The following is a 26,887-nucleotide window of genomic DNA, read 5'->3' on the forward strand; positions in this document are numbered from 1 at the left end:
AGCACTTTTTGTTAAGCTCGTGTCACACATACTGATACCATTATCTCATTTCCCACAACTTCTGTAATACCTGTTTCAAATTGTCCTGCAGTTTTTATTCATGAACAAGGCTATACGCAGCGTTAAAAAAAAAAAAAAAACATGTTTTGCTTCTGTGCTTCTCAGGCCTGACAGATGAGAAAGTGAAGGCCTACCTCTCTCTGCACCCGCAGATGCTGGATGAGTTTGTGTTAGAGAGCGTTAGCGCTGAGACGTTGGACAGATGGCTGAGGAGGAAGACCAGCAGCAGGCCTGCAGGTACTCCCACACACACACACACACACACACACACACACACACACACTGGTGCAAACACATGCATTTTTTTGCTTCACTTTGACATACTGATTGGATCAGCGTTTTTAGTACATTGACACAGAATTGTAATGTCTGTCATATTTTTCTTTGGTTGAATGTTTGTACGGTTTAGCCCACATAATCCTAAATAAGTCAACCACAGTGAACCAGTGCTTTAAAAAAAACATGCCGTTTTTATTTTTTCATATTTTTTTATAACACATACAGATCAGTGATTATGTTGTGAAATTATAGTGCTGTCTTGGAGTAATTGTGTGTCATCAGTGTGAGTCTGTATGACTTCCTGTTTCTGTAGACTCTGTCCAGTCAGCCACCGAGTTTAATTGGGTATGGGTATATCTAAATATACAGTATATATGTGTGTGTATATATATAAATAAAAAAAAAATAAAAAAAAATAAAAAATAAAAAAAAATATATATATATATATATATATATATATATATATATATATATATATATATATATATATATATATATATATATATGTATGTATGTATGTATGTATATACAGTATATATATATATATACATATATATATATATATATATATATATATATATATATATACATACATATATATATATATATATATATATATATATATATATATATATATATATATATATATATATATATATAATGTATGTATATATATATATATATATATATATATATATATATATATATATATATATATATATATATATATATATATATATATATATATATATATATATATACATATATATGATTGGCAACACTAAATTGGCCCTAGTGTGTGGATGTGAGTGTGAATGTTGGCCTTAGTGTGTGGATGTGAGTGTGAATGTCGTCTGTCTATCTGTGTTGGCCCTGCGATGAGGGGGCGACTTGTCCAGGGTGTACCCCGCCTTCCGCCCGATTGTAGCTGAGATAGGCTCCAGCGCCCCCCGCGACCCCGAAGGGAATAAGCGGTAGAAAATGGATGTATATATATATATATACATATATATATATATATATATATATATATATATATATATATATATATATATATATATATATATATATATAGATGTATATACAGTACATAGTTACTTATATGCAGTCAGAGGCCCCCCAAGTCAAAAAGTTAGGACACCCTCGCTCTCCAACAATATAAACCGCGGCTATACTGTGACGATCTTGAACGACTCCAGTGTTTAACGGCTCTTTTAAGTAAACGACAGGGACTGATTGACAGTTTTGAGTCTTTTTTGCATGCAAATTGCCCAATCTGCCTTCATAGTCGCCACAAAAAAAACACAAAGTGAGATCAATTCAAAAGAAATGTACCAACATTTGGATGCATTTTATTTGGAAGCTTTACAGTAGGGTTAGTGCAATTTTGCATTTACATTTATATAGTGTACCCCTAATTTTTATATATACTATTTATAATTGATGGGTATATTTTTTAGGGCTGCAGCGATTAATTTATTAAATTGATCAGTTTGATTAGAAAAAACTTTGATTTATGTTCTGTTGCGTCGATTTGGTGGCGACCTGTCCAGGGTGTACCCCGCCTTCCGCCCGCAGCTGATATAGGCTCCAGCACCCTCCGCGACCCGGAAAGGGACAAGCGGTAGAAAATGGATGGATGGATGGACGCGTCGATTCATCTTTTAATTTGTGTAACTGATAAAATGTTATCAAATTCCGACCACATGGAGTGCCTGGAACTTTTGACAAGTGGACATAGATTCCGCATGCCTGTTGCAATCGAGCACACATGAGACAGGTGGCGTGTGAGTTCTTGATCTGTGTGGTGGCCAATAGTGGTCATTTTAATTTATTTTTTATTAATGCACACATGTTAGAAGTATAATTTCAATGTTTATGATGTGCATTTATTGGAAAAAAACTAAGTTATGGCAATCACAAAAATGTGTGTTTATTTAAACTATTCTAACTATAATTTGCCTTGAGGCTACAAAGTTTGTTTTATCGGATTTCTTAATTAATGGAACAATCAATAGATTAATCGATAAACTAATTGCTAATCGCTAAACTAATAGCTGCAGCTCTAATATTTTTTCTGTATTGTTAAAATGCTCTGGTATGGAAATAGTTTTTTAGGTAAAAAAAAATTAAATATAATTATTATCTTAAAATATTTCCCACAAATTTTGTTTAAATTGAATTAGTCTTGAATTATTTGAATCTTATTTAGTAACTGCTACCAGTGATTGTTTTTCTTGGTAAAAATGAGTGACTACTAAAAAAGAAAAAACAATGAGCCAGTCTTTAGAACGGCTTTTTGAAAGGAATGCCCCCTTAAGATTTGTCTCCCTTCAAGAGCCATACATTTCATTCAACAGCTACATTCAAATTGGCCTTTACCCGCCAGTTAATGTAAAGAGGAGTTCAGAACATGAAGGAAGAGTGTCACACCCTTGTGACTGTTTTGGACTTGAGTTGGTTTTTTTCACGTTTGTGTGGTGTTTAAGTTCCTGTCCGGTACTCTTATTTTGTAGTTTCAATTCCCCTGTGCTCGCTCCCACGCCATTGATTGCCAACCAGGACACACCTGTGGTCACCAATCAGTCTCCTATTTAAATGCGGCCTAGTTTTCCAAATGAAGTTCCGGGTCTAGTGCCCTTATTAGCTGCACTCACCTTCTTTTGTTTTTTCCCCTCCACTCCTACTTACGTGTTCATACACTGCCTAGTGAGTTTCCTTTTGTGTTTTTAAATCATATTATTTGTACTAAAACATCTGTCGCCCATCTGCTGCATCTTGAGGTCACGCCGCTGAAGCTGCCTTCCACATTGTGACAAAGAGACTGTCCCATCACATTATAAATACAACATAACCTAAGTAAACACATTACAAACCCAAACTACTATTCTGTGTGGGGAATTGACAACGGCTAAACTAACTGACAGTGCATTCTCTGTACTAGGCCATGTATTAATATGTGTGTGTGTGTGTGTGTGTGTGTGTGTGTGTGTGTGTGTGCGTGTGTGTGTGTGTGTGTGTGTGTGTGTGTGTGTGTGTGTGTGTGTGTGTGTGTGTGTGTGTGTGTGTGTGTTGTGTTTGTGTGCATGGGCGTGTTCTTGTATTTTTACCCTTCTACCGAAATCATGGTCCCAATACGGAAAACCATTGCATCTAATAGAGAATGTCTCATTTACACCCCTGGTGGAAAAATCTATCAAAATTAGGGTGGTCTCAGAAAGGAAGAATTTTTCAAATTGACGTTGTGTTGGCTTTAAAAGTGCTCCCCCTCTGGTCAACATATGAAATAACAAGTGTGTGTAAAAATTTGAAGTGCTTCCCCTCTGGCCATTATGTATAATAACAAGTGTGTGTAAGAAATTCAAATGCGCGCTCTTTGGCCAAAATTGATAAAAAAAAATAAAAATAAATGATATAGAGACATACTGTAATAACTTGAAGTAAATAATGAAGATTAAAAACCAATTACAAACAAAAAATTCAAAAAATAACAACTAAAAGCTTACCTTTTTTATATTTGCATAGTATGCATATATTATTAAAGATGTAAATACAAATCTTTATATATCGAGAAAGGGTGGTCCTAAAGAGGTCGCCATTTTTCGGAGGTCTCAAGAAGGTAACAAATACAAGAAGGTGTGTGTGTGTGTGTGTGTGTGTGTGTGTGTGTGTGTGTGTGTGTGTGTGTGTGTGTGTGTGTGTGTGTGTGTGTGTGTGTGTGTGTTTGTGTGTGTGTGTGTGTGTGATGTGGGTCATTGTTTTTAAGTTTGTAAACCAATTTGTGTTGCATTTTTTTTAAGTAGGAAAAGGGCTTTATAAATACGGTTTGAAGTTTTTGAACTGAATTTCCAAGGTGTCTGCAAGGCATGCTGGGTAGTCCAGGCAGCCCATTTGTGACATACAGCAGCTTTAAGACCTGAGACTGCTTTTGTTGCGTACAATATTGTCATTATTTTGACCGCATGCTGGAAAAAACCCTTGCCTTTTTTTAATATTTATGGTCAGTATGACTGAAGAAAAGCAGAGCGAACAGGCGTTTATGGGTCGTTGGATGTGTTCGAGCGTGTACCGTGCGCTCCACACACAGCGAGCTGTTTCCCAGACCAACGGCATCCATCAAGGGCCCACAGCGCTGGCGCTCAGCCCAGTCGAGGTACTGACGTCAGAGGCGTCCTCCGGAGACATGCAGCCAGGCTGAAGGGGGCCCAGGGGAGGAGAGGGAGGTGGCGGCAGTGGGGGGGGGGGGTTTCATTTGTCGGCGGCGGCGGTGAGGGCGCTGGTTCTTGGGCGTGTTGTAGTGAAGTGGCCGTGGATGGATTTGTCACGTTTGGAAGCAGCTCTCCGCAGACAGACAGACGTGTGGACGTGTCTCAAGGCCCTGGTGGTAATCAAGTTCCCTGGCGCCAAGCAGGAATAACTAACTGGAGTCATTTAGTTTGGGTCAGTGCAGAGGAATCAGAGCAGAACTTTATCACAGAGCAAACAGAGTGTGGGGGGAGACGCAAGATCATTTTACGTCAGGGTTTTCCCCATAGTTTATTTAGCCCGTTAAGGTGAACGGACAGTCACTGATATTGTAGACTTTTTGGCACGTTCAAATCATTTCACCTCAAGAGTCCACTAAAGCCTTGTTTATAACAAGCAGTACGGTTTGGTTCAGTGTGGGATGTTACAAGTTTTATTACTATCATGAAGGGTCCCTAAATGTCCAAACCCAACCGGCACACTTTTTCTTCTTCTGGATGGCCGTAGTACGCTATGTTACGTGTGTGGAGGGTGGAGCTAGACACACTGCTTTCCATTGATTGGTTATTCTGTGTTACCAATAAATAAAACAAACATCTGTATTCAAAACAATTCAGAGTACAGATGTAAAATTTGCAAACGAATCGAGTCTTTTGAACGGCTCTTTTAAGTGAACCAATTTTTTTAAAATTTGGATTTACTTTTGAATAAATTAATGAATAAATTAATTTCCGCACAATTCTAATGATTAATTATCTATCAAATATTTTAATAACTAGAGCATAACATTTTTTTAAACAATCTTCTAAATAAATTTTTAAATCATTATTAGAGCCGTCTAGACCACGGGTGTCAAATGTACAGCCAGGTTTTATCCGGCCCGCAAGATGATTTTGCTAAGTGTAAAAATTAGCTAAAATTTTTGAATGAAAGAAACTGCTCTTCTAAATGTGTCCATTGGATGTCGCAATAGCAATTCTTTGTATCCCCTGCCGCAGGAGCGCACATGACTTGAGAGGGGGCGGAGCTATGTGCCCGGTTAAAATAGAGGTCTGGGGACACATAATCTGGCCGCACATAAATATACTGAAATAACATGTATCCCCTTCTAACTTCATGTGTGATTCATGAAATGAGTCCAAATTCACAAGTTTTGTCGTAGATAATGTATGTATACTGTATGTACAGAATAAACCACATTATGTTAGTACATCAGTTGAGGAAAATTAGTAAATTACATTAATAATATCCTGTAATTTGATTTTGATATTACAAACGTTTGTACTATTTATTACATCTTCCGATAGATCAAAATTGTACGCCAATGAGAGCATTTTAAAACTCTGCCAGACTCACACCTATTTGACTGATGAATATTATTGCATCATTTATTCAGAAATTATAAATCACGACAAATGAAAATAGACTACTATGAACAGCAACATGTAAGTGTAAAAAACCAAAAAACATTATGATTTGTTTGTTTTCACATTGTGCTTGTACCATTTTTAAACAAAGAAAACAATCTGAAGTTGTCTTTATTTTTAAGTTATCAAGACATGATTTTACCAGTCCGGCCCACTTGGGAATAGATTTTCCTCTATGTGGCCCCGGAGCTAAAATTAGTTTGACACTCCTGCTCTAGACATAAAATAACTTTAGTCATCTTTACACTCCTTTGATCCAATGTAATAATGCTGTCTAAGGCTGAGCCAATCAGTGGCCACAATACAGAACAGCATGATCTGATTGGTTAGGTCTCATCTAGTGGCCAATACTACATTGGTATTAATATTTGTAGTTAATTTAGCCATTGTAATGCTTGGAAATGCTTAATTTGCACCAAAATGTTGCAGAATACGCTTGACAAAATGATCATTGACAATATGTATGTGGTAAAGCCACAATATTTGAAGCGTGATGTGGCGTGACATACACACCATGTGGGGTGGTACAATTTTGTATTAAAAATGGTATTATATCCTATTTTTTGTCCAGTTGTATTTAAACTTTTTATACACATTTTATTTCACACAAGTAAATAACATCAACAAAGTTCACCTTTGTGTCTTCTCGCACAACATTAAAAGTTTGGTGGACAAAATGAGACAAAAAAGGAGTAGCATAAAACACGTCTTAGAAAGTCGGAGAAAGTTGTACATGCAAACACACTACGGTGAGTTCAAGGACCGCCAAAATTAGTAGGACAAAACGGCGCTTGCCAAATAGTCTCTCATCACTGAAGCATGTTTAATATAAACAGTGTGGTTTCTAACAAATAGGGAGGTTTGTGTCATGTTTGCCGTCCTACAGAAACCATATTAAAACAACCAAAAACATTGTTTCCTCATCTTTTTCTATTTTCATACATTTTTGAAAAATGTATGAGGCCGGCGCTAAAGAGCCGCACGCGGCTCCAGAGCCGCGGGTTGCCGACCCCCGACCTAAGAGATGTGAGAGCATGAAAGGTGAATGCAGATTACGAAGATATAAAGGATTACTGTATAAGGACTGTTCTAAGCTTTAAAAGGCAATAAAAGACCTGAGAAGGCTTGGAATTACAAAACGTGCTTTCCCCTTATGTAGGAGCAGACACCAGCACAGATCATTAGAACACAGAGATCCGTTTGGATTAGGATCCCAAGAGACAGGCGCCAGTCTTACTAGGAGGTGACACGGGGGTGGATGGAAGCCAAATATAATATGTGTTATATGCTTCTACCTCAAATAAATGTAGAACTTACTTCAGTAGGTTTTGGCGTAATATTAATATAATCAATATCATATGTGTAGGATTCAATGTTAGGACTGGAGATACAAGCATAATGATTCTTTCATGATTCTCTTCTGGTCAGCCACTTGTTGGTTGTGGTTGCCTTGACAACATGTGTCCAATTTAAGGGTTGTAGCCTCGGAGTTAGCGCTGAAAAGATTATTTGTAATACTTTTTCCACAGCTTTCAAGCATAAATTATTAACTGTCCTCATATCAACAGCATCAGCAAACAAGAGAGGAAACATCAGATTTTGGATACACGCTTCATATCTCAGTTTTGGAAGTTTGGATTTTAAATGATAGCAATGCATGTTAGCATTTTTTTCAGTCATAATAAGTAATTTTAAATTTGTATTGTCCTTGACAACAGGTAGGATTTGTGGGTCTACTTCAACGCCTTCTTTACTCAAATCGTAATCTTGCTGTACTTAATACTAGGATAGAAACTGATAGCATGTTAGCATTAATCCCTTTGGTAAGATGGATGGATAGATTGATAGATAAATACTTTATTCATCTCCAAAGAGAAATTCCCACACCACATAAGAGAAAGTGAAAGAAGCCCAATTTTACTATCTCATGACACACTACCATGACTAACGGTGGTTCTATCACCATTTTATCCACTCTAATTAGGCTTTTCGGTATAATTTCAGTCTACTAAGGATGGGGCATAACAATTATGGGTCTGATTTAGGACATTCTTAACTCCTGTTATTATGTATTGTATAGTTTAGCATGAAAATGATTAGCATGTTAGTATTGAGCCCTTAAATAAGATGTATTATCCTTATGGGTATAATTTAGCCCTTTTTTTACCCACGCTGTATTTGACTATACACTAATGCAGTGGTTCTTAACCTGGATTCGATCGAACCCGAGGGGTTCGGTGAGTCGGCCTCAGGGGTTCGGCGGAGCCTCTGCCACGGAGGTCAAGACACACCTGACTCATCGTGTAAATAAAAACTTATTATGGATACCCCCAAACAATGTTCCCTCTAATTTTCCATCTGATTCGCAGGTGTGTAATTTGTTGTGAGTTCATGCACTGTGTTGGTTTTGTTCTTTGAACAAGGTGATGTTCATGCACGGTTCATTTTGAGCACCAGTAAAAAAAAACATATAACTTTGTCTTGAATTTGAGAAAAAAAACATTTTATTTTTCACTAAAGAAGGGTTCGGTGAATGTGCATATGAAACTGGTGGGGTTCGGTACCTCCAACAAGGTTAAGAACCACTGGCACTAATGTTACCATCTTATACATTCTCATTAGGCTTTTAGATATTGTTTCAGTCTACTAAAGATGGTGTATAACCCTTATGGGCCTGATTTAGTGCTCTCTACTCCAGTTATTATTTTTCCTATATGTTTGCATGCAAACTGTAAGCACGATAGCACATTTGCATTATTACAAGTAGATGTTCCCATTTAGAGGCCTATTTCTGTATTTGTCATAGTCTAGTGACACTTTTAAGAGCTAAGATGTTTATATATATGTGTATGTATGTGTGTATGTATATATATATATATATATATATATATATATATATATATATATATATATATATATATATATATATATATATATATATATATATATATATATATATACATATATATATATACATATATACATATATATATATATATATATATATATATATATATATATATATATATATATATATATATATATATATGTATATATCTTTCTAAGCACAGCAGCAGGCCCTGTCATCATGTGATCATCACGGAGTTAACATCTTCCTAGAAGCGTTCCCTACAGCGTGTCCCGTTCTCTTGCTTATCATGTGATGGACAACATTGGATTACACCAGACTTACTCAGTGTGGGTGTGTGCGTGCATGTGTGTGTGGGTGTGTGCGTGCGTGCATGTGTGTGTGTGAGAGAGACAGAAAGTGTGTGCAAATGTTGTGCAGTATTTATTATTTTAGTAATTCATAGGGTTAGGGTTCATTTCTGTTCTTGTAGGTTCTTTTTTGGGAGCAGGCTGCAGCCAACACATTTTCCTGGAGTCTTGCTGATGTAATTTGATTGTCACACCTCCCTTCGACCACTTTGCAATGTTTACTTGACGTCAATTAATACATGCTAAAACCTCCGCTGTAGTTTTCCAGAGGCCCCTTGTCCTTTATCCGTGACATTTGCTGACACCAAAGGTCCAACTTAGGGCTGCGGCTATCGATTGTATTAGTAGTTGACTAATCTATCGATTAATTTGTACGATTAATCAAGTAATCGAATAAAACATACTTTATGCCAGGGGTGTCCTAACATATTGAATAGGGGGCCACAATGGGCTTAAAAAATTGGGCCAGGGTCAAAAAAAAAATAAAAAAATAAAAATATATATATATATACCGTATTTTCCGCACTATAAGGCGCACCGGATTATTAGCCGCACCTTCTATGAATTACATATTTCATAATTTTGTCCACCAATAAGCCGCCCCGGACTATAAGCCGCGCCTACGCTGCGCTAAAGTGAATGTCAAAAAAAACGCTGCGCTAAAGTGAATGTCAAAAAAACAGTCAGATAGTTCAGTCAAACTTTAATAATATATTGAAAACCAGCGTTCTAACAACTCTGTCCCAAAATGTACGCAAATGTGCAATCACAAACATAGTAAAATTCAAAATGGTGTAGAGCAATAAATAGCAACATAATGTTGCTCGAACGTTAATGTCACAACACACAAAATAAACATAGCGCTCACCTTCTGAAGTTATTCTTCATTCGTAAATCCTTCGAATTCTTCGTCTTCGGTGTCCGAATTGAAAAGTTGCGCAAGCGTGGGATCCAAAAATGGCCGGCTCCGCCTCGTCGAAGTCATCGGATTCAGTGTCGCTGTTGTTGTGCAGCAGTTCTGTGAATCCTGCCTTCCGGAAAGCTCGGACCACAGTTGTGACCGAAACTATCTGCCCAGGCATTTACGATCCACTGGCAGATGTTGGCGTATGTCGACCGGCGCTATCTGCCCGTCTTAGTGAAGGTGTGTTCGCCTTCGGAGCTGTGTGAAAAAAGCCACCCGGCCTCTTCGCGTAAACTTCCCTTAACCACTCGCTCATCTTTTCTTCATCCATCCATCCCTTCGAGTTAGCTTTTATGATGACGCCGGCTGGAAAGGTCTCTTTTGGATGGGTGGAAGTTAGCATGGCAAGCTAGAACCACAGTGAAGGATGACTCCTCATTCCCTGTGGTGCGAATATTCACCGTTCGTGCTCCCGTTCCACAGTGCAGTTCACAGGAATATCAGTTGCTGTGAAATACGGTAGTAATCCGTGTGCGGATGGAGAGATTGCGTCTTTTTATGATCCGGATCCTTGTCGCGTAGTAGGAGCCATTTTGTGGTCTTTACAGATGTAAACAGGAAATGAAACGTACGGTGATATCCGCGCGTTTTTTCTTCTTCTTCCGGGGGCGGGTGAAGCGCTTCCTGTTCTATGGGGGCGGGTGCTTTCCTTGGCGGTTGCTTGCGTAGAAGAAGAAGCGCTTCCTGTTCTACCGGGAAAAAAGATGGCGGCTGTTTACCGAAGTTGCGGGATCGAAACTTTATGAAAATTAATCGTAATAAAGCGCACCGGGTTATAAGGCGCACTGTTAGCTTTTGAGAAAATTTGTGGTTTTTAGGTGCGCCTTATAGTGCGGAAAATACGGTATATATATATATATATATATATATATATATATATATATATATATATTAGGGGTTTCACGATACACAAAATTCACAGTTCGGTTCTTCAGTTCAATATTTCAGTGTCACGGTTCGATATTTTTTCGATACAAGCAAAGACACATTTCCAAGCCTTTTTGTACTTGTAGTTCATAAAAATTATCAACATTTTTGTTTTAACTTAAAAGTACAGTTTTTTAAATTAAATTAAATTAGGGCTGCAACAACTAATCGATTAAAGTCGATTATAAAAATAGTTGGCGATTAATTTAGTCATCGATTCGTTGGATCTATGCTATGCGCATGCGCGGAGGCAAAGTTTTTTTGTTTTTTTTTACCTTTATTTATTAGTTAAAGTTCAAGTTAAAGTACCAATGATTGTCACACACACACTAGGTGTGGCGAAATTTGTCCTCTGCATTTGACCCATCCCCTTGTTCACCCCCTGGGAGGTGAGGGGAGCAGTGGGCAGCAGCGGTGCCGCGCTCGCGAAGAATTTTTGGTGATTTAACCCCCAATTCCAACCCTTGATGCTGAGTGTCAAGCAGGGAGGTAGTGGGTCCCATTTTTATAGTCTTTGGTATGACTCGGCCGGGGTTTGAACACACAACCTACCGATCTCAGGGCGGACACTCTAATCACTAGGCCACTAAACTGCAACATTTACAAACAGCTGAGAAACAATAATCTAAATAATAGGGGTGTAATGGTACGTGTATTTGTATCGAACCGTTTCGGTACAGGGGTTTCGTTTCGGTGCGGAGGTGTACCGAACGAGTTTCCACACGGACATATTAAGTAGCGTACTGCACGTTGTGTAAACAATACTCAAAATGCCGGACATTTGAGGCATTTAAGAAACTCCGCCCTGACAGCCCCGCAAAAGAGACTGAGCATACGTCCTCTTTTCACCGGGCTGTCGGGCGGAGTTTCTTAAATGCCTCAAATGTCCGGCATTTTGAGTAAGGGTTGCGTGTATTTTCCATGTGTTCAGGGTTAAGAAGGATAAAAACACAACAAATTGTGCGCGCAGCAGCATTCGTGAGGGAGGGGCAGAGACAGAGAGAGTGATAGAGTTATGACAAACGCGCATGCGTCGCCAGGCTCTGCTTTTTATCGATACATTTATCAGATAAAAAATGTTATTATCCATAGCAGGGGTGTCAAAAGTGTGCATTTTTGTAACATGTTCCTTGTTTTATTTGGCAAGTTGAAAGAACATGGCGCCAGTCCCAATAAAATACTGGAAAGGATAGAAATGTAGTTTGTCTCTTTTATCCGATTATTAATCGATTAATCGAAGTAATAATCGACAGATTAATCGATTATCAAATTAATCGTTAGTTGCAGCCCTAAATTAAATGTACCTACCCCATTTTCTGCTGTATATACTTAGCACCATATCAAACAAAAACAGCACCTTGTATAAAATAACAATAATAAAATAAAATAAATGCATCTGATAAATCACCCATCTTCTGCGGGTGCAATACGGAAACTGCTGTCTCTAATTGGGCTTTTGTCTTGTTGTACAAAACAGGAACTACAGTATCGGTAAAACAGGTTCCTGAAGGAATCTTGTAATGAGGCTCAAGTGTCCGCAGCAAACCCTACATTTTCCACAACAGAAAAGGGTCGCATGTCGACAGCAATACAAGTAGCAATCACCCGATTGATTTCTGTTGCCTTCTTTGAATCTTGTGCAAATGCAGTAGTCACCAACCTCTTCGAGCCCAAGTCCAAAGAAATATATACCGGTACCCATGAATCAACTATATATGTATATATATATATACATATATATATATATATATATATATATATATATATATAGGCAGCAGGGTGGCCCAGGGGTTAGTGCATGTGCCTCACAATAAGTGAAGTGAATTATATTTATATAGCGCTTTTTCTCTCTAGTGACTCAAAGCGCTTTTACATAGTGAAACCCAATATCTAAGTTACATTTAAACCAGTGTGGGTGGCACTGGGAGCAGGTGGGTAAAGTGTCTTGCCCATGGACACAACGGCAGTGACTAGGATGGCGAAAGCGGGGTTCAAACCCGGAACCCTCTAGTTGCTGGCACAGCCACTCTACCAACCGAGCTATACTAAGGTCCTGAGTAGTCCTGAGTTCAATCCCGGGCTCGGGATCTTTCTGTGTGGAGTTTGCATGTTTTCCTCTTGACTGCGTGGGTTCCCTCCGGGTACTCCGGCTTCCTCCCACCTCCAAAGACATGCACCTGGGGATAGGTTGATTGGCAACACTAAATTGGCCCGAGTGTGTGAATGTTGTCTGTCTATCTGTGTTGGCCCTGCAATGAGGTGGCGACTTGTCCAGGGTGTACCCCGCCTTCCACCCGAATGCAGCTGAGATAGGCTCCAGCAAAGTTTTTTTTTTATCCAAGTAATTGATTAATCCTAGTCCACTCACAGTTTGAAATCATACACAACTCCTTAACTTTAACAGCCAGGTTGCTACAATGATTAGAAACGTATAAGAGACAAAGTAAGCACACATACGGCGACTACTAGTAAACTATATTAACGCTAAACACTTTGGCAAAACTTGCTACAAAATAACAAGCCTGCTGCGAAACTGGAAGCATTGCAAATCTTTAGATTTGTGTTAATTAAAATTAAAATCATAGTCCACATTTTGATATGTCATATTAGGCATCCAAATGACCCATTTAAATGGTGCTTTTAAAAAATTTTTTTGTAGGATACTTTTTTTTAGCAACTTAGCCCAAAGGGCAAGCGTGTGAGGCAGAGCTGTTAAGCAGCTGATCCTCGCTTCTCAATTGAGAATGGATGGCAGTGACACAAAGACAAAGATAGGTTTGTCTGCCATGCCCCAATTCTGCATACCCCCCACTGGTGGGATAAGAGCGCCGTCTCACCTGCGGGGCGCGAGAAAGTGGGTAAGGGGGTGCACAAAAATTGCCTGCCTAAAACCATTTGGGTTCAAAATAGTTACAGTTCGCAACATATTTTCCTTAACGGCAAATTTTAAGTTGCAAACAGTTGCGCTTTCTAAGGTTCTACCGTGTAACCAATTCAAAATGGTGGTTTAATAAGGTGTCTTTAGGCACACAAGGACTAAGGCGCGATTCCAACTCCTTGTCTTGGACCCCATTGGCCTGGGATTTCACTGTGCATTCAAGCCAGCGCATGTTTGCTTATTATATCACTTCTATTCTGCATTACTGCAAGTTATCTGACTTTGTGGACCACAGTGGAGACTCAATTTACGAACTTAATTGGCTCTTGAACAGGGTTCGTAAACTGAAAGGTTTGTATAGTCAAGTAAAGTTCCCCAATAGATAATTGGTATAATATAATTGGTTCTAGCCTCGACAAAAGTAATGTTGTATGCATATTTATATATGCATATATATCACCGTATTTTTCGGAGTATAAGTCGCTCCAGAGTATAAGTCACACCGGCCAAAAATGCTTAATAAAGAAGGAAAAAAACATATATAAGTCGCACTGGAGTATAAGTTGCATATTTGGGGGGAATTTATTTGATAAAACCCAACACCAAGAATAGACATTTGAAAGGCAATTTAAAATAAATAAAGAATAGTGAACAACAGGCTGAATAAGTGTACGTTATATGACCAACTGAGAACGTGCCTGGTATGTTAACATAACATATTATGGTAAGAGTCATTCAAATAACTATAACATATAGAACATGCTATACGTTTACTAAACAATCTGTCACTCCTAATTGCTAAATCCGATGAAATCTTATATGTCTAGTCTCTTACATGAATGAGCTAAATAATATTATTTGATATTTTACGGTAATGTGTTAATAATTTCACACATAAGTCGCTCCTGAGTATAAGTCGCACCCCCGGCCAAACTATGAAAAAAATTGCGACTTATAGTCCGAAAAACACGGTATGCATGTATATATATAATATACTAGGGTATTGGTACCGGTACCAAAATATATTTCGATACTTTTCGGTACTTTTCGATACTTTTCTAAATAAAGGGGCCCACAAAAAATTGCATTATTGGCTTTATTTCAACAAAAAAATCTTAGGGTGCATTAAACATGATTCTTATTGCAAGTTTGTCCTTATTAAAATAGTGAACATACAAGACAACTGGTAAGCAAACAAAAGCTCCTAATTTAGCTGCTGACATATGCAGTAACATATTGTATCATTTTATATTCTATTATTTTGTCAAAATTATTAAGGACTAGTGGTAGAAAATGAATCATTAATCTACTTGTTCATTTACTGTTAATATCTGCTTACTTTCTCTTTTAACATGTTATATCTACACTTCTGTTAAAATGTAATATTCACTTATTCTTCTGTTGTTTGGATGCTTTACATTAGTTTTGGATGATACCACAGATTTGGATATCAATCCTATACCAAGTAGTTACAGGATCATTCATTGGTCATATTCAAAGTCCTCATGTGTCCAGGGACATATGTCCTGAGTTTATAAACATACTATACATTTAAAAAAAACAAAAAAGATTTTGTGATGCTAAAAAATATTGATGTAATCATAGTAGTATTGACTAGATACGCTCCTGTACTTGGTATCATTATAGTGGATGTCAGGTGGAGATCCACCCATGGCGTTTGTTTACATTTTGACGCCGGTGAATTACGGTGTGTAGTGAAGCATGTTTAGCTATTCTCATTCTGGCTATATCTCGTCCTGCAGGGATGATACTTGTTAGAATACTTACCTTATTTGTTGCTATGGAGGCGAGGATTAGTGATTTAGAAGTAGGTAAAACACTGCCGACTGGGGCAGGACGTTAACCGGTACTTTTCAGAGGCGGTGTAGTACCGAATATGAATCATTAGTATCCCGGTACTATACTTGTACAGGTATACCGTACAACCCTAATATATACATATCCATCCATCTTCTTCCACTTGTCCGAGGTCAGGTTGCGGGGGCTGCAGCATAAGCAGCAAAGCCCAGACTTGCCACTCCCAGCCATCTCGTCCAGCTGGGTGGAATTTGGCAATAATCACGTGGTGACACCAGTACGACACATCTTCAGTTGTTTTCCCCGACGTCATTGGGTGTTTCGGCCATTCATCACGAGACACCCTCTGCCGAGGTTGGCCCACTACAGGCTGATCAGATCTGGGTGTGTGTCGCATGGTGACACCACATGGTTATTTGGCAGCCCATGCTGCATCCCTGCGTTTCAGCCACAGCCAGTGACTGCTCCGTTCTGCTGCGGTGGCAAGTTATTTAATTGTCTTCCGTTGGGCCTGTCCTCTGATCCCTACTTCCTTCAGGAGCCTTGGTATTAGTATCAACTAGGGATGTACCGTTAAGTACATTTCATACCACGGTTATCTTGACCATAATTATCACGGTTATCATTATTACCGTGGTATATTTGAATGTACTCAAAAAGTACTTATACACACAATGAAATCTTTTGACAAAGTTATTTTTTACAACTGATAGTTGTTTTATAGTGTTTTAATCTTACTTAGTATTTCATCTGTTTTAATTGCTAAGCTTCTATCGTATTAAAAATGGGTTTGTGCTTTAGCACTTTAAGATTTATTTAAATGAAAAGCACGTAACAAATTATATCTATTAATATTATTTATTACTTCTGGTGGGCGTTGTGGCATCCCACTCTGTTTAGAGGTCCTTGAACACACCATAAAAACACCTCTGTCTTAGATATAGAACGATCACTTTGTTATAAGAGAGCACAGCTTGCAGTTTCAATGTGCACAATTCAATAGCTTAGTTGCTCAGACAGCAATGTGTTTATATAAGTTAAGCGTGGGGTGTGTTGTTTCTTAATTGTGAAAGACGTTAATGGGTCTTATTTTGAGTGAACAACCACTGTAGCGAGGTCAAGTACAGGCACGTATCTAGTTGATAATACTATGAATATGTCGATATTTTTTGGCATCACAAAATCTTCTTTCGTTTTTTTTAAATGTATATTATGTTTATAAACTCAGAAAATATGTCCCTGGACACATGAGGACTTTGAATATGACCAATGTATAACGACTTGGTATCGGATTGATACCCAAATTTGTGGTATCATCCAAAACTAATGTAAAGTATCAAACAACAGAAGAATAAGTGATTATTACATTTCAACAGAAGTGTAGACAAAACATGTTAAAAGAGAAAGTAAGCAGGTATTAACAGTAAATGAACAAGTAGAATAATAATTCATTTTCTACCACTTGTCCTTAATAATGTTGACAAAATAATAAAATGATAAATGACACAATATGTTACTGCATATGTCAGCAGACTAATTAGGAGCCTTTGTTTGCTTACTTACTACTACAATACAAGTTGTCTTGTATGTTCACTATTTTATTTAAGGACTTAACTGCAATAAGAAACATATGTTTAATGTAGCGTAAGATTTTTTGTTAAAATAAAGCCAATAATTAAAAATTTTTGTGGTCCCCTTTATTTAGAAAAGTATCAAAATAATTTAGTACCGGTACCAGTACCAAAATATTGGTATCGCTACACGGTACCAGTACCAAAATATTGGTATCGCTACAACACTATGTCTAACCATTCTTTCATTGCCGCCATTGTTGTTGTGCAATGTCAGATTATTCAGGTCACTTAAGACGGAATAGAGCAGTTTGAGTCAACTTTTTCCTCGTTGGAGGTTTGAAATGCTCGACGTCCCCGTTTCCTAGAATGCAGCAGAAGACCTCTATTATAGCCAGCATGTTCTCGTTAACGAGGTCAATGCAGGACCACTGCCAGGCTGACGCATATCGAGTGCTGAGTCACTGCCCGCTTACTGTCCTGTTGGGAATGGTGTAGCTGTGGCGGCAGATCAATAAAGCTCCTGTCAAGGATCCTGCAAATTAGACACGTCCTAGGTGAGAGGTCTTAATCCAGCATACTTACAATTTGGCAAAATATTCCCAGCTTTCCTTTAATGATTGTAGGAATGTAACGATTACAATTAATTGTATTTCCTATCATGGTTATTGTGAGTAAAATTATTACGGTTATCATTATTATCGCTGTATTGTTAAATGTGCTCAAAAAGTACTTGTACTGAAATCTTTGGATTTTTTTAAATAACTAAACTAAATAGACCTATTGATAGAAAGCGCACTTTTTTTTACATGTTTTGTGTTACTTTTGCTTCACTGATAAGAGTGTTCTGGCACTACTCTGTTCAGCTGTCCTTGAACGCACCATAAAAACACCTTAGTGTCATATTCCTCGCAGTATATAGATCAGGGGTGTCAAACTCGTTTTCATTGAGGGCCACATCGCAGTAATGGCTGCTTTCAGAGGCCCAGTTATTTTACATTATGCATCCGGGCGATAACCTGTGATTAATCATGATTAATCGAAATGCGTATGCATTTGATTATTAGATTTTTTTTTAATGTATAACTTGCTTTAAAATCATAAATAAAGGTGACAAGCAGATATTTAAGTATTTGTTTTTATCTCACAAAAATAGTTTTGCAACACAGTATATAATAATATAATTGGCATGATCAGATAATATTAATGTTTAAAATATGCATTTTTTTCTGTCAAAATTGAAAGAATGAATGCATTCAGTAAAAAAAAAAATTAAAAAAATTTATTTTATTGAAACCCATTTTTTCCAGGCTTTCGCGGGCCACATAAAATGATGTGGCTGGCCAGAACTCGACCCCGGGCCTTAGGTTTGACACCTGTGATATAGATTGATCACTCTGTACAGCTTGTAGGGTCAATGTGCACAATTGAATACCTTATTCACTCAGACAGTAGTACATTTGTAGTTTGGATCGGCATACACTTCCAAAAACATGCACCTGGGGATAGGTTGATTGGCAACACTAAATTGGCCGTTGTGTGTGAATGTGAGTGTGAATGTTGTCTGTCTATCTGTGTTGGCCCTGTGATGAGGAGGCGACTTGTCCAAGGTGTATCCCGCCTTCCGCCCGAATGCAGCTGAGATAGGCTCCAGCATCCCCCGCGACCCCGTAAGGAACAAGCGGTAGAAAATGGATGGATGGATGGATGTTGTTTCTTAATGGGGAAATACATTAATGTCTCTTGTATTCATGGTAGCAGTGAAGCTTGCAAGCTCTGTGAGTTTATCAAAGTGTAGTTATCAATCACGTGTTTTTGATCATTATCATTTAAAATGATAAGACTAACCGTCGAGAGTTTACCGCGGTTATCATTAGTATTGTTAATCGTTACATCCCTAATTGATGGTAAGTTAATTTTATGTAAGACTACAAACTAAAGAGCATTTAAACTAATACATTTTACATATAATGTTCAGGTAACACTATTGTATGGGGAACATATTCTAAGTAACAAAGACTTAATTTTGAGTTATTTGGACACTAGGGGAACATATAAGGGTTAGGATTATGGTTAGGGCTACTAATAAGCAATACTTCTGAGGTTATTGAGGGAAGACCCTTAGTTAATGGCTTATTGGTTGTATAATAAGACAATGCAGGATAAGGCAATAATAAGTACTTAAGAATGACTAATTAAGAGCCAATATGTTACAAATTTGCATGTTAATAAGCAACTAATTAATGGTGAATATGTTCTCCATACTAAAGTGTTACCAATTTTCATACTAACTCTGCTGGACATATGAATTTGGCTAAATCATTTCTGAGAACACGCCTGCCTGCCTTTTCCTCCTGTGTTTACTGAAAGCACGGCAGGTTTCTGAAAATATGGGATGCTGTCATGTCTGTTGATCATGTTTTTGTTTTTGGCCATGTGCTGTTTGTTTTTTAGACTCTTTTTAGTTCCTGGTTGTGCACTCTTGCTTGTTTTGTTGCCATGACTACTCATTATTTTCACCTGTCTCACGTTTTGCACTCGCGCACCTGTCACTAATCATGTCGGTATTATTTAAGCTTCCAGTTGCCAGGCAGTCTGTCTGGCGACATCACCCTCTACACACCCTTGTTATTCATGCTGATGATCCATGCTGCTCTTTTTCATGCTCTTTTCTCGTTCCAAGTAAGTTTTCTTTATTCATGCCATAGTTTGCAAGTTTTGTTTTATGTCCATAGTTATGCCTTTGTGCTAGTTTTGTTTTATTAGCTTTGCACCACAGGAAAACAAACCACACCATAGTCCCTGTCATTACAGGATGCCATTAAAGCGGACTAGTCTTTATATCACTGGGACATATGGACTCTGACTTCTGAGAAAGCTATCAGTGCAAACATGGCGGAAGATTACAATACATCTGAGTGTTGCATTTGCGTCTGTTTCTTCAGCTATTGCATTGCAGCCCAGTCTTCCTTGCACAGTTTCACATCCCATGTAGCGTTGAATACAATATTGCGTCAGACTGCATTTCCCTGTCAGCACTTTTTGAAATCCCATTGTAATTCAAAGTCTTTCTTCAAGAAATAATTCCTCGGTGCAAGTGTTTGTGGCGTTATGTTCCTTTTCTGTTGCATATCAAACCTGAAAACTATTTTACAACAGGAAATGTGTGTATAATTGGTTCAAGTTGGTCCCCGCCATCAATAAGTCATTACGAAAACAAACTGCCTCAAAAAGACGGGGTTTTTTTCCCTCCAAGCGTTTGCATTCTTTAAATGCAGCTCCCCTGTCCTCGGTTTGACGTCACACCCGGCCAGGGCTTCACTCTAAAATAGCTCTCACGGCTAAGTTAGGAAACTCAGGGAGGCATGTTTTTAAAACAGCAAACAATGTGGCCGCCTGTAATTCTTTCTTCACATGCACAGAGGGTGGTTTCAAAGCTCGCACCAGCTTGACTCAGCACTTCAGTAGATCTTTTTTTTTTCTTTCTTCAATGCACCCGAGGCTTTGCATGGTTGGATCACATGAAATGTTATCAAAGAGATCGGAGCTGTTCTGTTCTTGTGCTCTGTTGACTCATGTTCGCTAAAGACTGCTCAAACTGTGTGAATGGTTTTATTTTCATCCGAAGTAGCACTCCCAAAATATAAATCCACTAACGTTATCAGTGGTTATCATCACATATTGTCAGCGTCGACATCCAAAGTCGATATTCATGTTGTTTACTGTCTCCCCAACAGTATCAAATCCCAGCAGGAATTAGCTAGAGAGGTCTTAGAATTGTGTACTTGTCAAGTTGAATGATTTATTTTTGGATTTAGTTTTTAATAGCATTATAATTAAAACAAATGACTTCCTGAGGAAAAGTAGAGGAAGTGTAAATCTACAATTTGAGTCCTGTAGTCATTCTTTTGATTTATTAATTTCCTCATGGCCTTGAAGTCTTGAAACACTGAAGAACATTAAGATGGCCATAGTATATTGTAGATGTAACATTGGTCATTTGGGCTGCAACTAATGATTAATTTAATAGTTGACAATTCAGTGATGATTTTTTTGTCGACCAATCAAACGATTATTGCTTAATGGTCTTCTGTATACAATTGACTTTGACGATGAGTCCGCGACTTAATTTTAGCTACTTTTTTAAAACTTACTATAGCAACTTCAATTGTAATAAATGAAACAAATTACTGATAAATAAATTGACTTTATTACAAAAAGTATATAACCTCAGTAAAAAAATAAATCAACAGACTTAAAGGGCAAAATTGACTGTGTAAAAAGTATCTTGATCTAGTACCGGTACTTTTATTTTGCTGTAATTATTTATTATTATAGTCGACAAATTTTTATAATTGACATGGTCAATTATGTCGGCTCATCGTTGCGGCCTTTGTGGTCATCCCACACGGTCCTGCAGATGCCGGTCACGCATCCCCACTGATGGAGAGTTAAACAGAGCAGTGCTAGCCGATGAGCATAAAGCTCTGAAGGCGTAGTGAGAGGCGTCCCATCGCATAGCTGCACGAACTGGCATCCATGACATCGATTCATCTGCTACTTGTGTTTTATAGACTAAGTGGTTTCCAGGTGTTAAATGTATGCTCAGTGATATCAACACCGGGTGTGGTCACTGGAGTGCTATATGCACTTATCTGTTGGTTGGAATGAACCTACCGACATGAAATGTTTCCAAACATGGGTTACAATGGGTTAACTTACTGCACACGCCGGTTGACTTGTTAAATTCACCAGATTTGTCAGTAGGAGAGACTTTATTCATCCCACAATGGGGAAATTCTGTGGTTGCAGTGCAGATTTTACATACAGTAAGAAAGAAAGACAGGTATAGGACTAAAATGAGAAGTAATGATACACTCACACCACCTATGCACATTCAGTGTTTATATACACTACATGTTGTACACCAAAGGATTACACTATCTGCAAATAAGAAAAACGCTATTGTGACACCATATTGCACACTGAACATACATTTTGCACACCCAAGAAAAAAAAGATTACAGTATTTACATAGTGTGTTGGAAAGTCTTATGGCTGTGAGTCAAAGACTGAAGGAGGTACTCTGGGCCTCGAACATGGACATTATGGATGTAAATTTAGCCAGCATGCTTCTGTCAGCCACCTCCTTTAGGAATTATTGCATGAATTCAACATGATAAATTAATCCTATTTTATTATCCTGGGTTCGATCCTGCGCTCGGGATCTTTCTGTGTAGAGTTTGCATGTTCTCCCCGTGACTGTTTGGGTTCCCTCCGGGTACGCCGGCTTCCTCCCACCTCCAAAGACATGCACCTGGGGATAGGTTGATTGGCAACACTAAATTGGCCCTAGTGTGTGAATGTTGTCTGTCTATCTGTGTTGGCCCTGCGATGAGGTGGCGACTTGTCCAGGGTGTACCCCGCCTTCCGCCTGAATGCAGCTGAGATAGGCACCCCCCGCAACCCTGAACAGGACAAGCGGTATGAAATGGATGGATGGATGGCATTACCTAATTTCTACAACTCAGATTACCTGGTGGGAATAGTAACCACAGACTGCTTACATGTGGGCGGCTGGCTTCTAAAATGTGTCTGAAGAGTATTGCTTGCATAATGAAGCAGTTGTGGATGGGCCATTCATTGGGCTGGAAATAAAATGTCTACTAGGCTCAAGGTCTGAATCTTCAGGGTTAATCTGGGTGATTCTAAGGAGTCCATATCTGTCCGTCAAGGTAATGAACAAAGGACAAAGTTGTAGGCTGATGATAGTATAAATGAGTATGTCCTTTCTTTTAGTATGTTATGCAACATTTAGGTGTTTTGGGGTTAGACTGAACCAGTTACTGACTGAAGATGCTGCTTGGTTTGATGTTGTGGAGAAAGTCCTTCTAAGATTTTTTTGGATTACAAAAAACACAACAAAGCAATCCAGTAACCCATATAGCCTACTTCCAGATGATAAATTTTTTAGTACATAATCTATTATTTTAATTGAACATTTGACCTTAGAATAAACAAATATGTGCTGATGTAACCACAGAAACTGGTGCAGAAGTAATGCCTGCCACTGGGTTTAATAGTTGTCTTTGCAGATGAAGAGAGAGAGATTTTTAGATCATGTCAAGATGATAAAGCTGTACATATATCTATTTATATACTGTATGTATATATGTCATTCTAGTCTGTTGTCTTTTAGCATAACTAATGTACTGTATATTTTGGTTTCTCTTCACAGATGACGCGTCACCTAAGGAAGTCACCAGGGTATGTTTTGCCTCTTTGTAAACATATGTGACGTAACGTTGGACGTTATAGTTGGCAAATTTCACATGTGATTTCTCAATATATGCCACCACTTGCCGCATTTTTGTAGAGTTAGGCAGCCACACCTTATTAGCGGCATTAGAGTACTCTCAGTGGGGTCCGTGACCTCAATGAAAGGGACTTACAAACCCATATACACAGAAAAACGAGGGTCACCCAGCCCATTGGTGCGTCATCCATATGGCTGTTGAAACAGGATGTGGGAGGGTCGAATGCATCCCGAGGGAGAGGCTTTCTAGTGCGCCTCTCTCCATGACGCCGCCGCTCCCTCCCCGTAGGGGCAGACATGACAGGTCTTTGGCCCCGCACAAGGCAGGAGGTCTGCGCCTTACATAAGCGCACTTTTAAGACGAATGTGAGCATCAAAGCTCGCCAACGCTTTAATCAGAGCTGTCCGACTTCGATGGTATCCTCTCGGGGATGCAGTGGGGATGATCCCTCGGATAGAATGCAGTGATGAGGGGGGGGCTTTAAGGGTGAGGTAGCGGGTAAATGTTGTGATGTAAAGTTCTGCCTTTCTGAATCCTAGTTCAGTCAACAAACAAAGCTTGCCACTGTTGTCTATATGCTTCATTGTTGTTCTAGTTGGCAATGCATTGTGGTGAGATTGTGCAATGTAAGTTCTGTGTGTTGTGTCTAGCAGTACCAGGATGCAAACATGCAGGGCGTGGTGTATGAACTCAACAGCTACATGGAGCAACGCCTGGACACTGGAGGAGACAACAAGCTATTGCTCTATGAGCTCTGCAACATCATTAAAACAGGTACTAGACTGTATCACGGTGATTTTTTTTTTACAAAAATTATACCAATAATCATCTATCATCCAGCTAAAATTCAATATTTATATTCTTTACTATTTATATTATAATTATATTATACGTATATAAGCTCCAGCACCCCCCGCGACCCCAAAAGGGACAAGCAATAGAAAATGGATGGATGGATGGATGATATTATATTTGTGAACCGTATTTTCCGGACTCTAGAACGCACCAGATTATAAGGCGCACTGATCTGTTTTCATATATAAGGTGCACCGGATTGTAGGCAGCCTTAAAGGAGTCATATTATATATATTTTTTTGAACACACTTCCTTGTGGTCTACATAACATGTAATGGTGGTTATTTTGTCAAAATTTTGCATAGATTATGTTTTACAGATCATCTTCAAGCCGCTTTCTGACAGTCGTTTCCGAAAGCGCCGTTTTGTGGGCGTTCTTATTTACGTGGCTCACCTACGGCAGCGTCTTCTCCCCGTCATCTTTGTTGTAGCGGTGTAGCGTGCAAGGACGGGTGTGGAAGAGGTGTCGAAAGATGGAGCTAACTGTTTTAATGACATTCAGACTTTACTTAAATCAATAACGGAGCATCTCCTCATCCGAAAACAACAATCACGCCAGAAATGTGTCCTATGAAAAACCGTCCGACCAGAACTCTCTAATAACTAAAGTTCCTTTGGTGATAATGTAAACTCACTACACTGGTATGTTTTAGCGCTTTCATGGCAAGTTAACTGACAGATATAAGGAAGAACTTTACACTACTTTATATTAGAAATGGCAACAGCGGAGGATGAATGTCACATAACAAGAAGATAGAGAAAATCTTGTTATCGAAAACGGCACGGACTATAAAGGCGGACCCGCGCAATTTTTCAGGATTGTATGCAGATCCCAAATACAGATCAGCAGGTACCAGAAGGTAAGAAAAGTTGCTTTTGCATAATATTGCGAAACAAAACGCCAGATAATATGTCTTACCTTATGCACACATAATAATACTCGTATGTTGAAGTACACTATAATCCATCAAGCGGTGCGGCGTCATAGCTTACCAAAGTCGTACTAAAACATTTTGATAGATTTTTGAGCGCCGTGTGTAATGTTCTATATTTTCAATGGAACATATAAAATGTAGGTGTTGTTTACTTGAGTCATATTGCCATCAAATTGCAGTGTATGCGTATGCCATCTACTGGTCACACTTATCATTACACCATGTACCAAATAAAATTGCTTCAAGGTCGGTAAGCAAAACTGGAATTATTCTGTACATTAGGCGCACCGGGTTATGAGGCGCACTGTTGAGTTTTGGGGAATAAAAAAAGATTTTAAGTGCGCCTTACAGTTCGGAAAATACGGTGTATTAATATACGGTATGTATAAGTGTGTGCGTGTGCGTGTGCTTGTGCGCGTGCGTGTGCGTGTGTGTGTGTGTTTGTGTGTGTGTGTATGCTTATCTAAATAAGGGAGTACATTTTATGAATACCAATTGGTCTTTGTGTGTTGTTTGATACATATTAAGTAACCTCAGACATAAATTATTCCAACCAGTTTCACAATGTGTAAACAATTCTACATCATCCACAATTAACTATTAAAAATATATATATAAAATAATAGTTTGATGGTATATTGTAATTAGTTTTTTTAGTATTAGAAGGGTTAAACATTGAATCAACTTAATAGTGTGGATGGCAGTCCAGGATCTAGTGTTTACATCCAAAATGATATTTTATGCAAGCATTGTTTGCATGTACAGTGGGTAAAATAAGTATTTGATCCCCTGCTGATTTAGTAAGCATACCCCCTTACAAAGACAAAAGTTGTATGGTAGGTGTATTGTAACAGAGAGAAACCAAATGTAAAGAAAATCCCGAAAATTATACTAAATAAAGGTTATGAATTTATTTGTAGTTTATTGAGGGATGTGAGTGTTTTATTTTAACCTGCATAAATTCTGACCCCCAAAGACTGTTTATGGGCCCATGACACACACAAAGGAGTAGTTTCATAGGTGGGTAAAAAACACTTTAAAAAAGTGTATTTTCCATTCAAACTCACCACCACCAAAGAACTGTCAAATGACCCCTGGCACAAGTCTGGAAGCAAAAGGCATGGTGAGAAAGAGACTTGGAATAAACACAAGATAACAGTCAATAACCCTCGCTCTGGTACTCAGTGCAAGATCTCACCCTGTGAGGTAACGATGCTTTTGAGAAAGGTGAAGGAACAGCCCAGAATCACAAGGGAGGAGCTGGTTACTGATCTCAATGGAGTTGGTAGAACAGTCACTAATACTGTAACACACTTTGCTGTAATTGATTGAGACATGCAATGTCGCGCTGGACAAGGAGACACATGTACAGGCCCATCTGAAGTTTCACCC

At 38.4% G+C, this 26,887-nt stretch overlaps 1 protein-coding gene across 6 annotated transcripts in view; it reads left to right on the top strand.

Annotated features, from left to right (window-relative positions):
• pde10a (phosphodiesterase 10A) overlaps nt 1–26,887 on the top strand; it is a 191,441-nt gene that overhangs the window by 133,131 nt on the left and 31,423 nt on the right. For 4 of the 6 annotated variants that reach the window (XM_061959655.1, XM_061959670.1, XM_061959689.1 and 1 more), the window contains 3 exons: nt 166–297; nt 23,627–23,655; nt 24,356–24,479. In XM_061959655.1, coding sequence (XP_061815639.1) covers nt 166–297; nt 23,627–23,655; nt 24,356–24,479 — 285 coding nt within the window. The remainder of the gene's footprint in view (nt 1–165; nt 298–23,626; nt 23,656–24,355; nt 24,480–26,887) is intronic. The other 2 variants (XM_061959663.1, XM_061959698.2) reach the window with 1 other exon arrangement.

Source organism: Nerophis lumbriciformis, linkage group LG02 (genome assembly GCF_033978685.3).
Source record: "Nerophis lumbriciformis linkage group LG02, RoL_Nlum_v2.1, whole genome shotgun sequence".
Taxonomy (NCBI): domain Eukaryota; kingdom Metazoa; phylum Chordata; class Actinopteri; order Syngnathiformes; family Syngnathidae; genus Nerophis; species Nerophis lumbriciformis.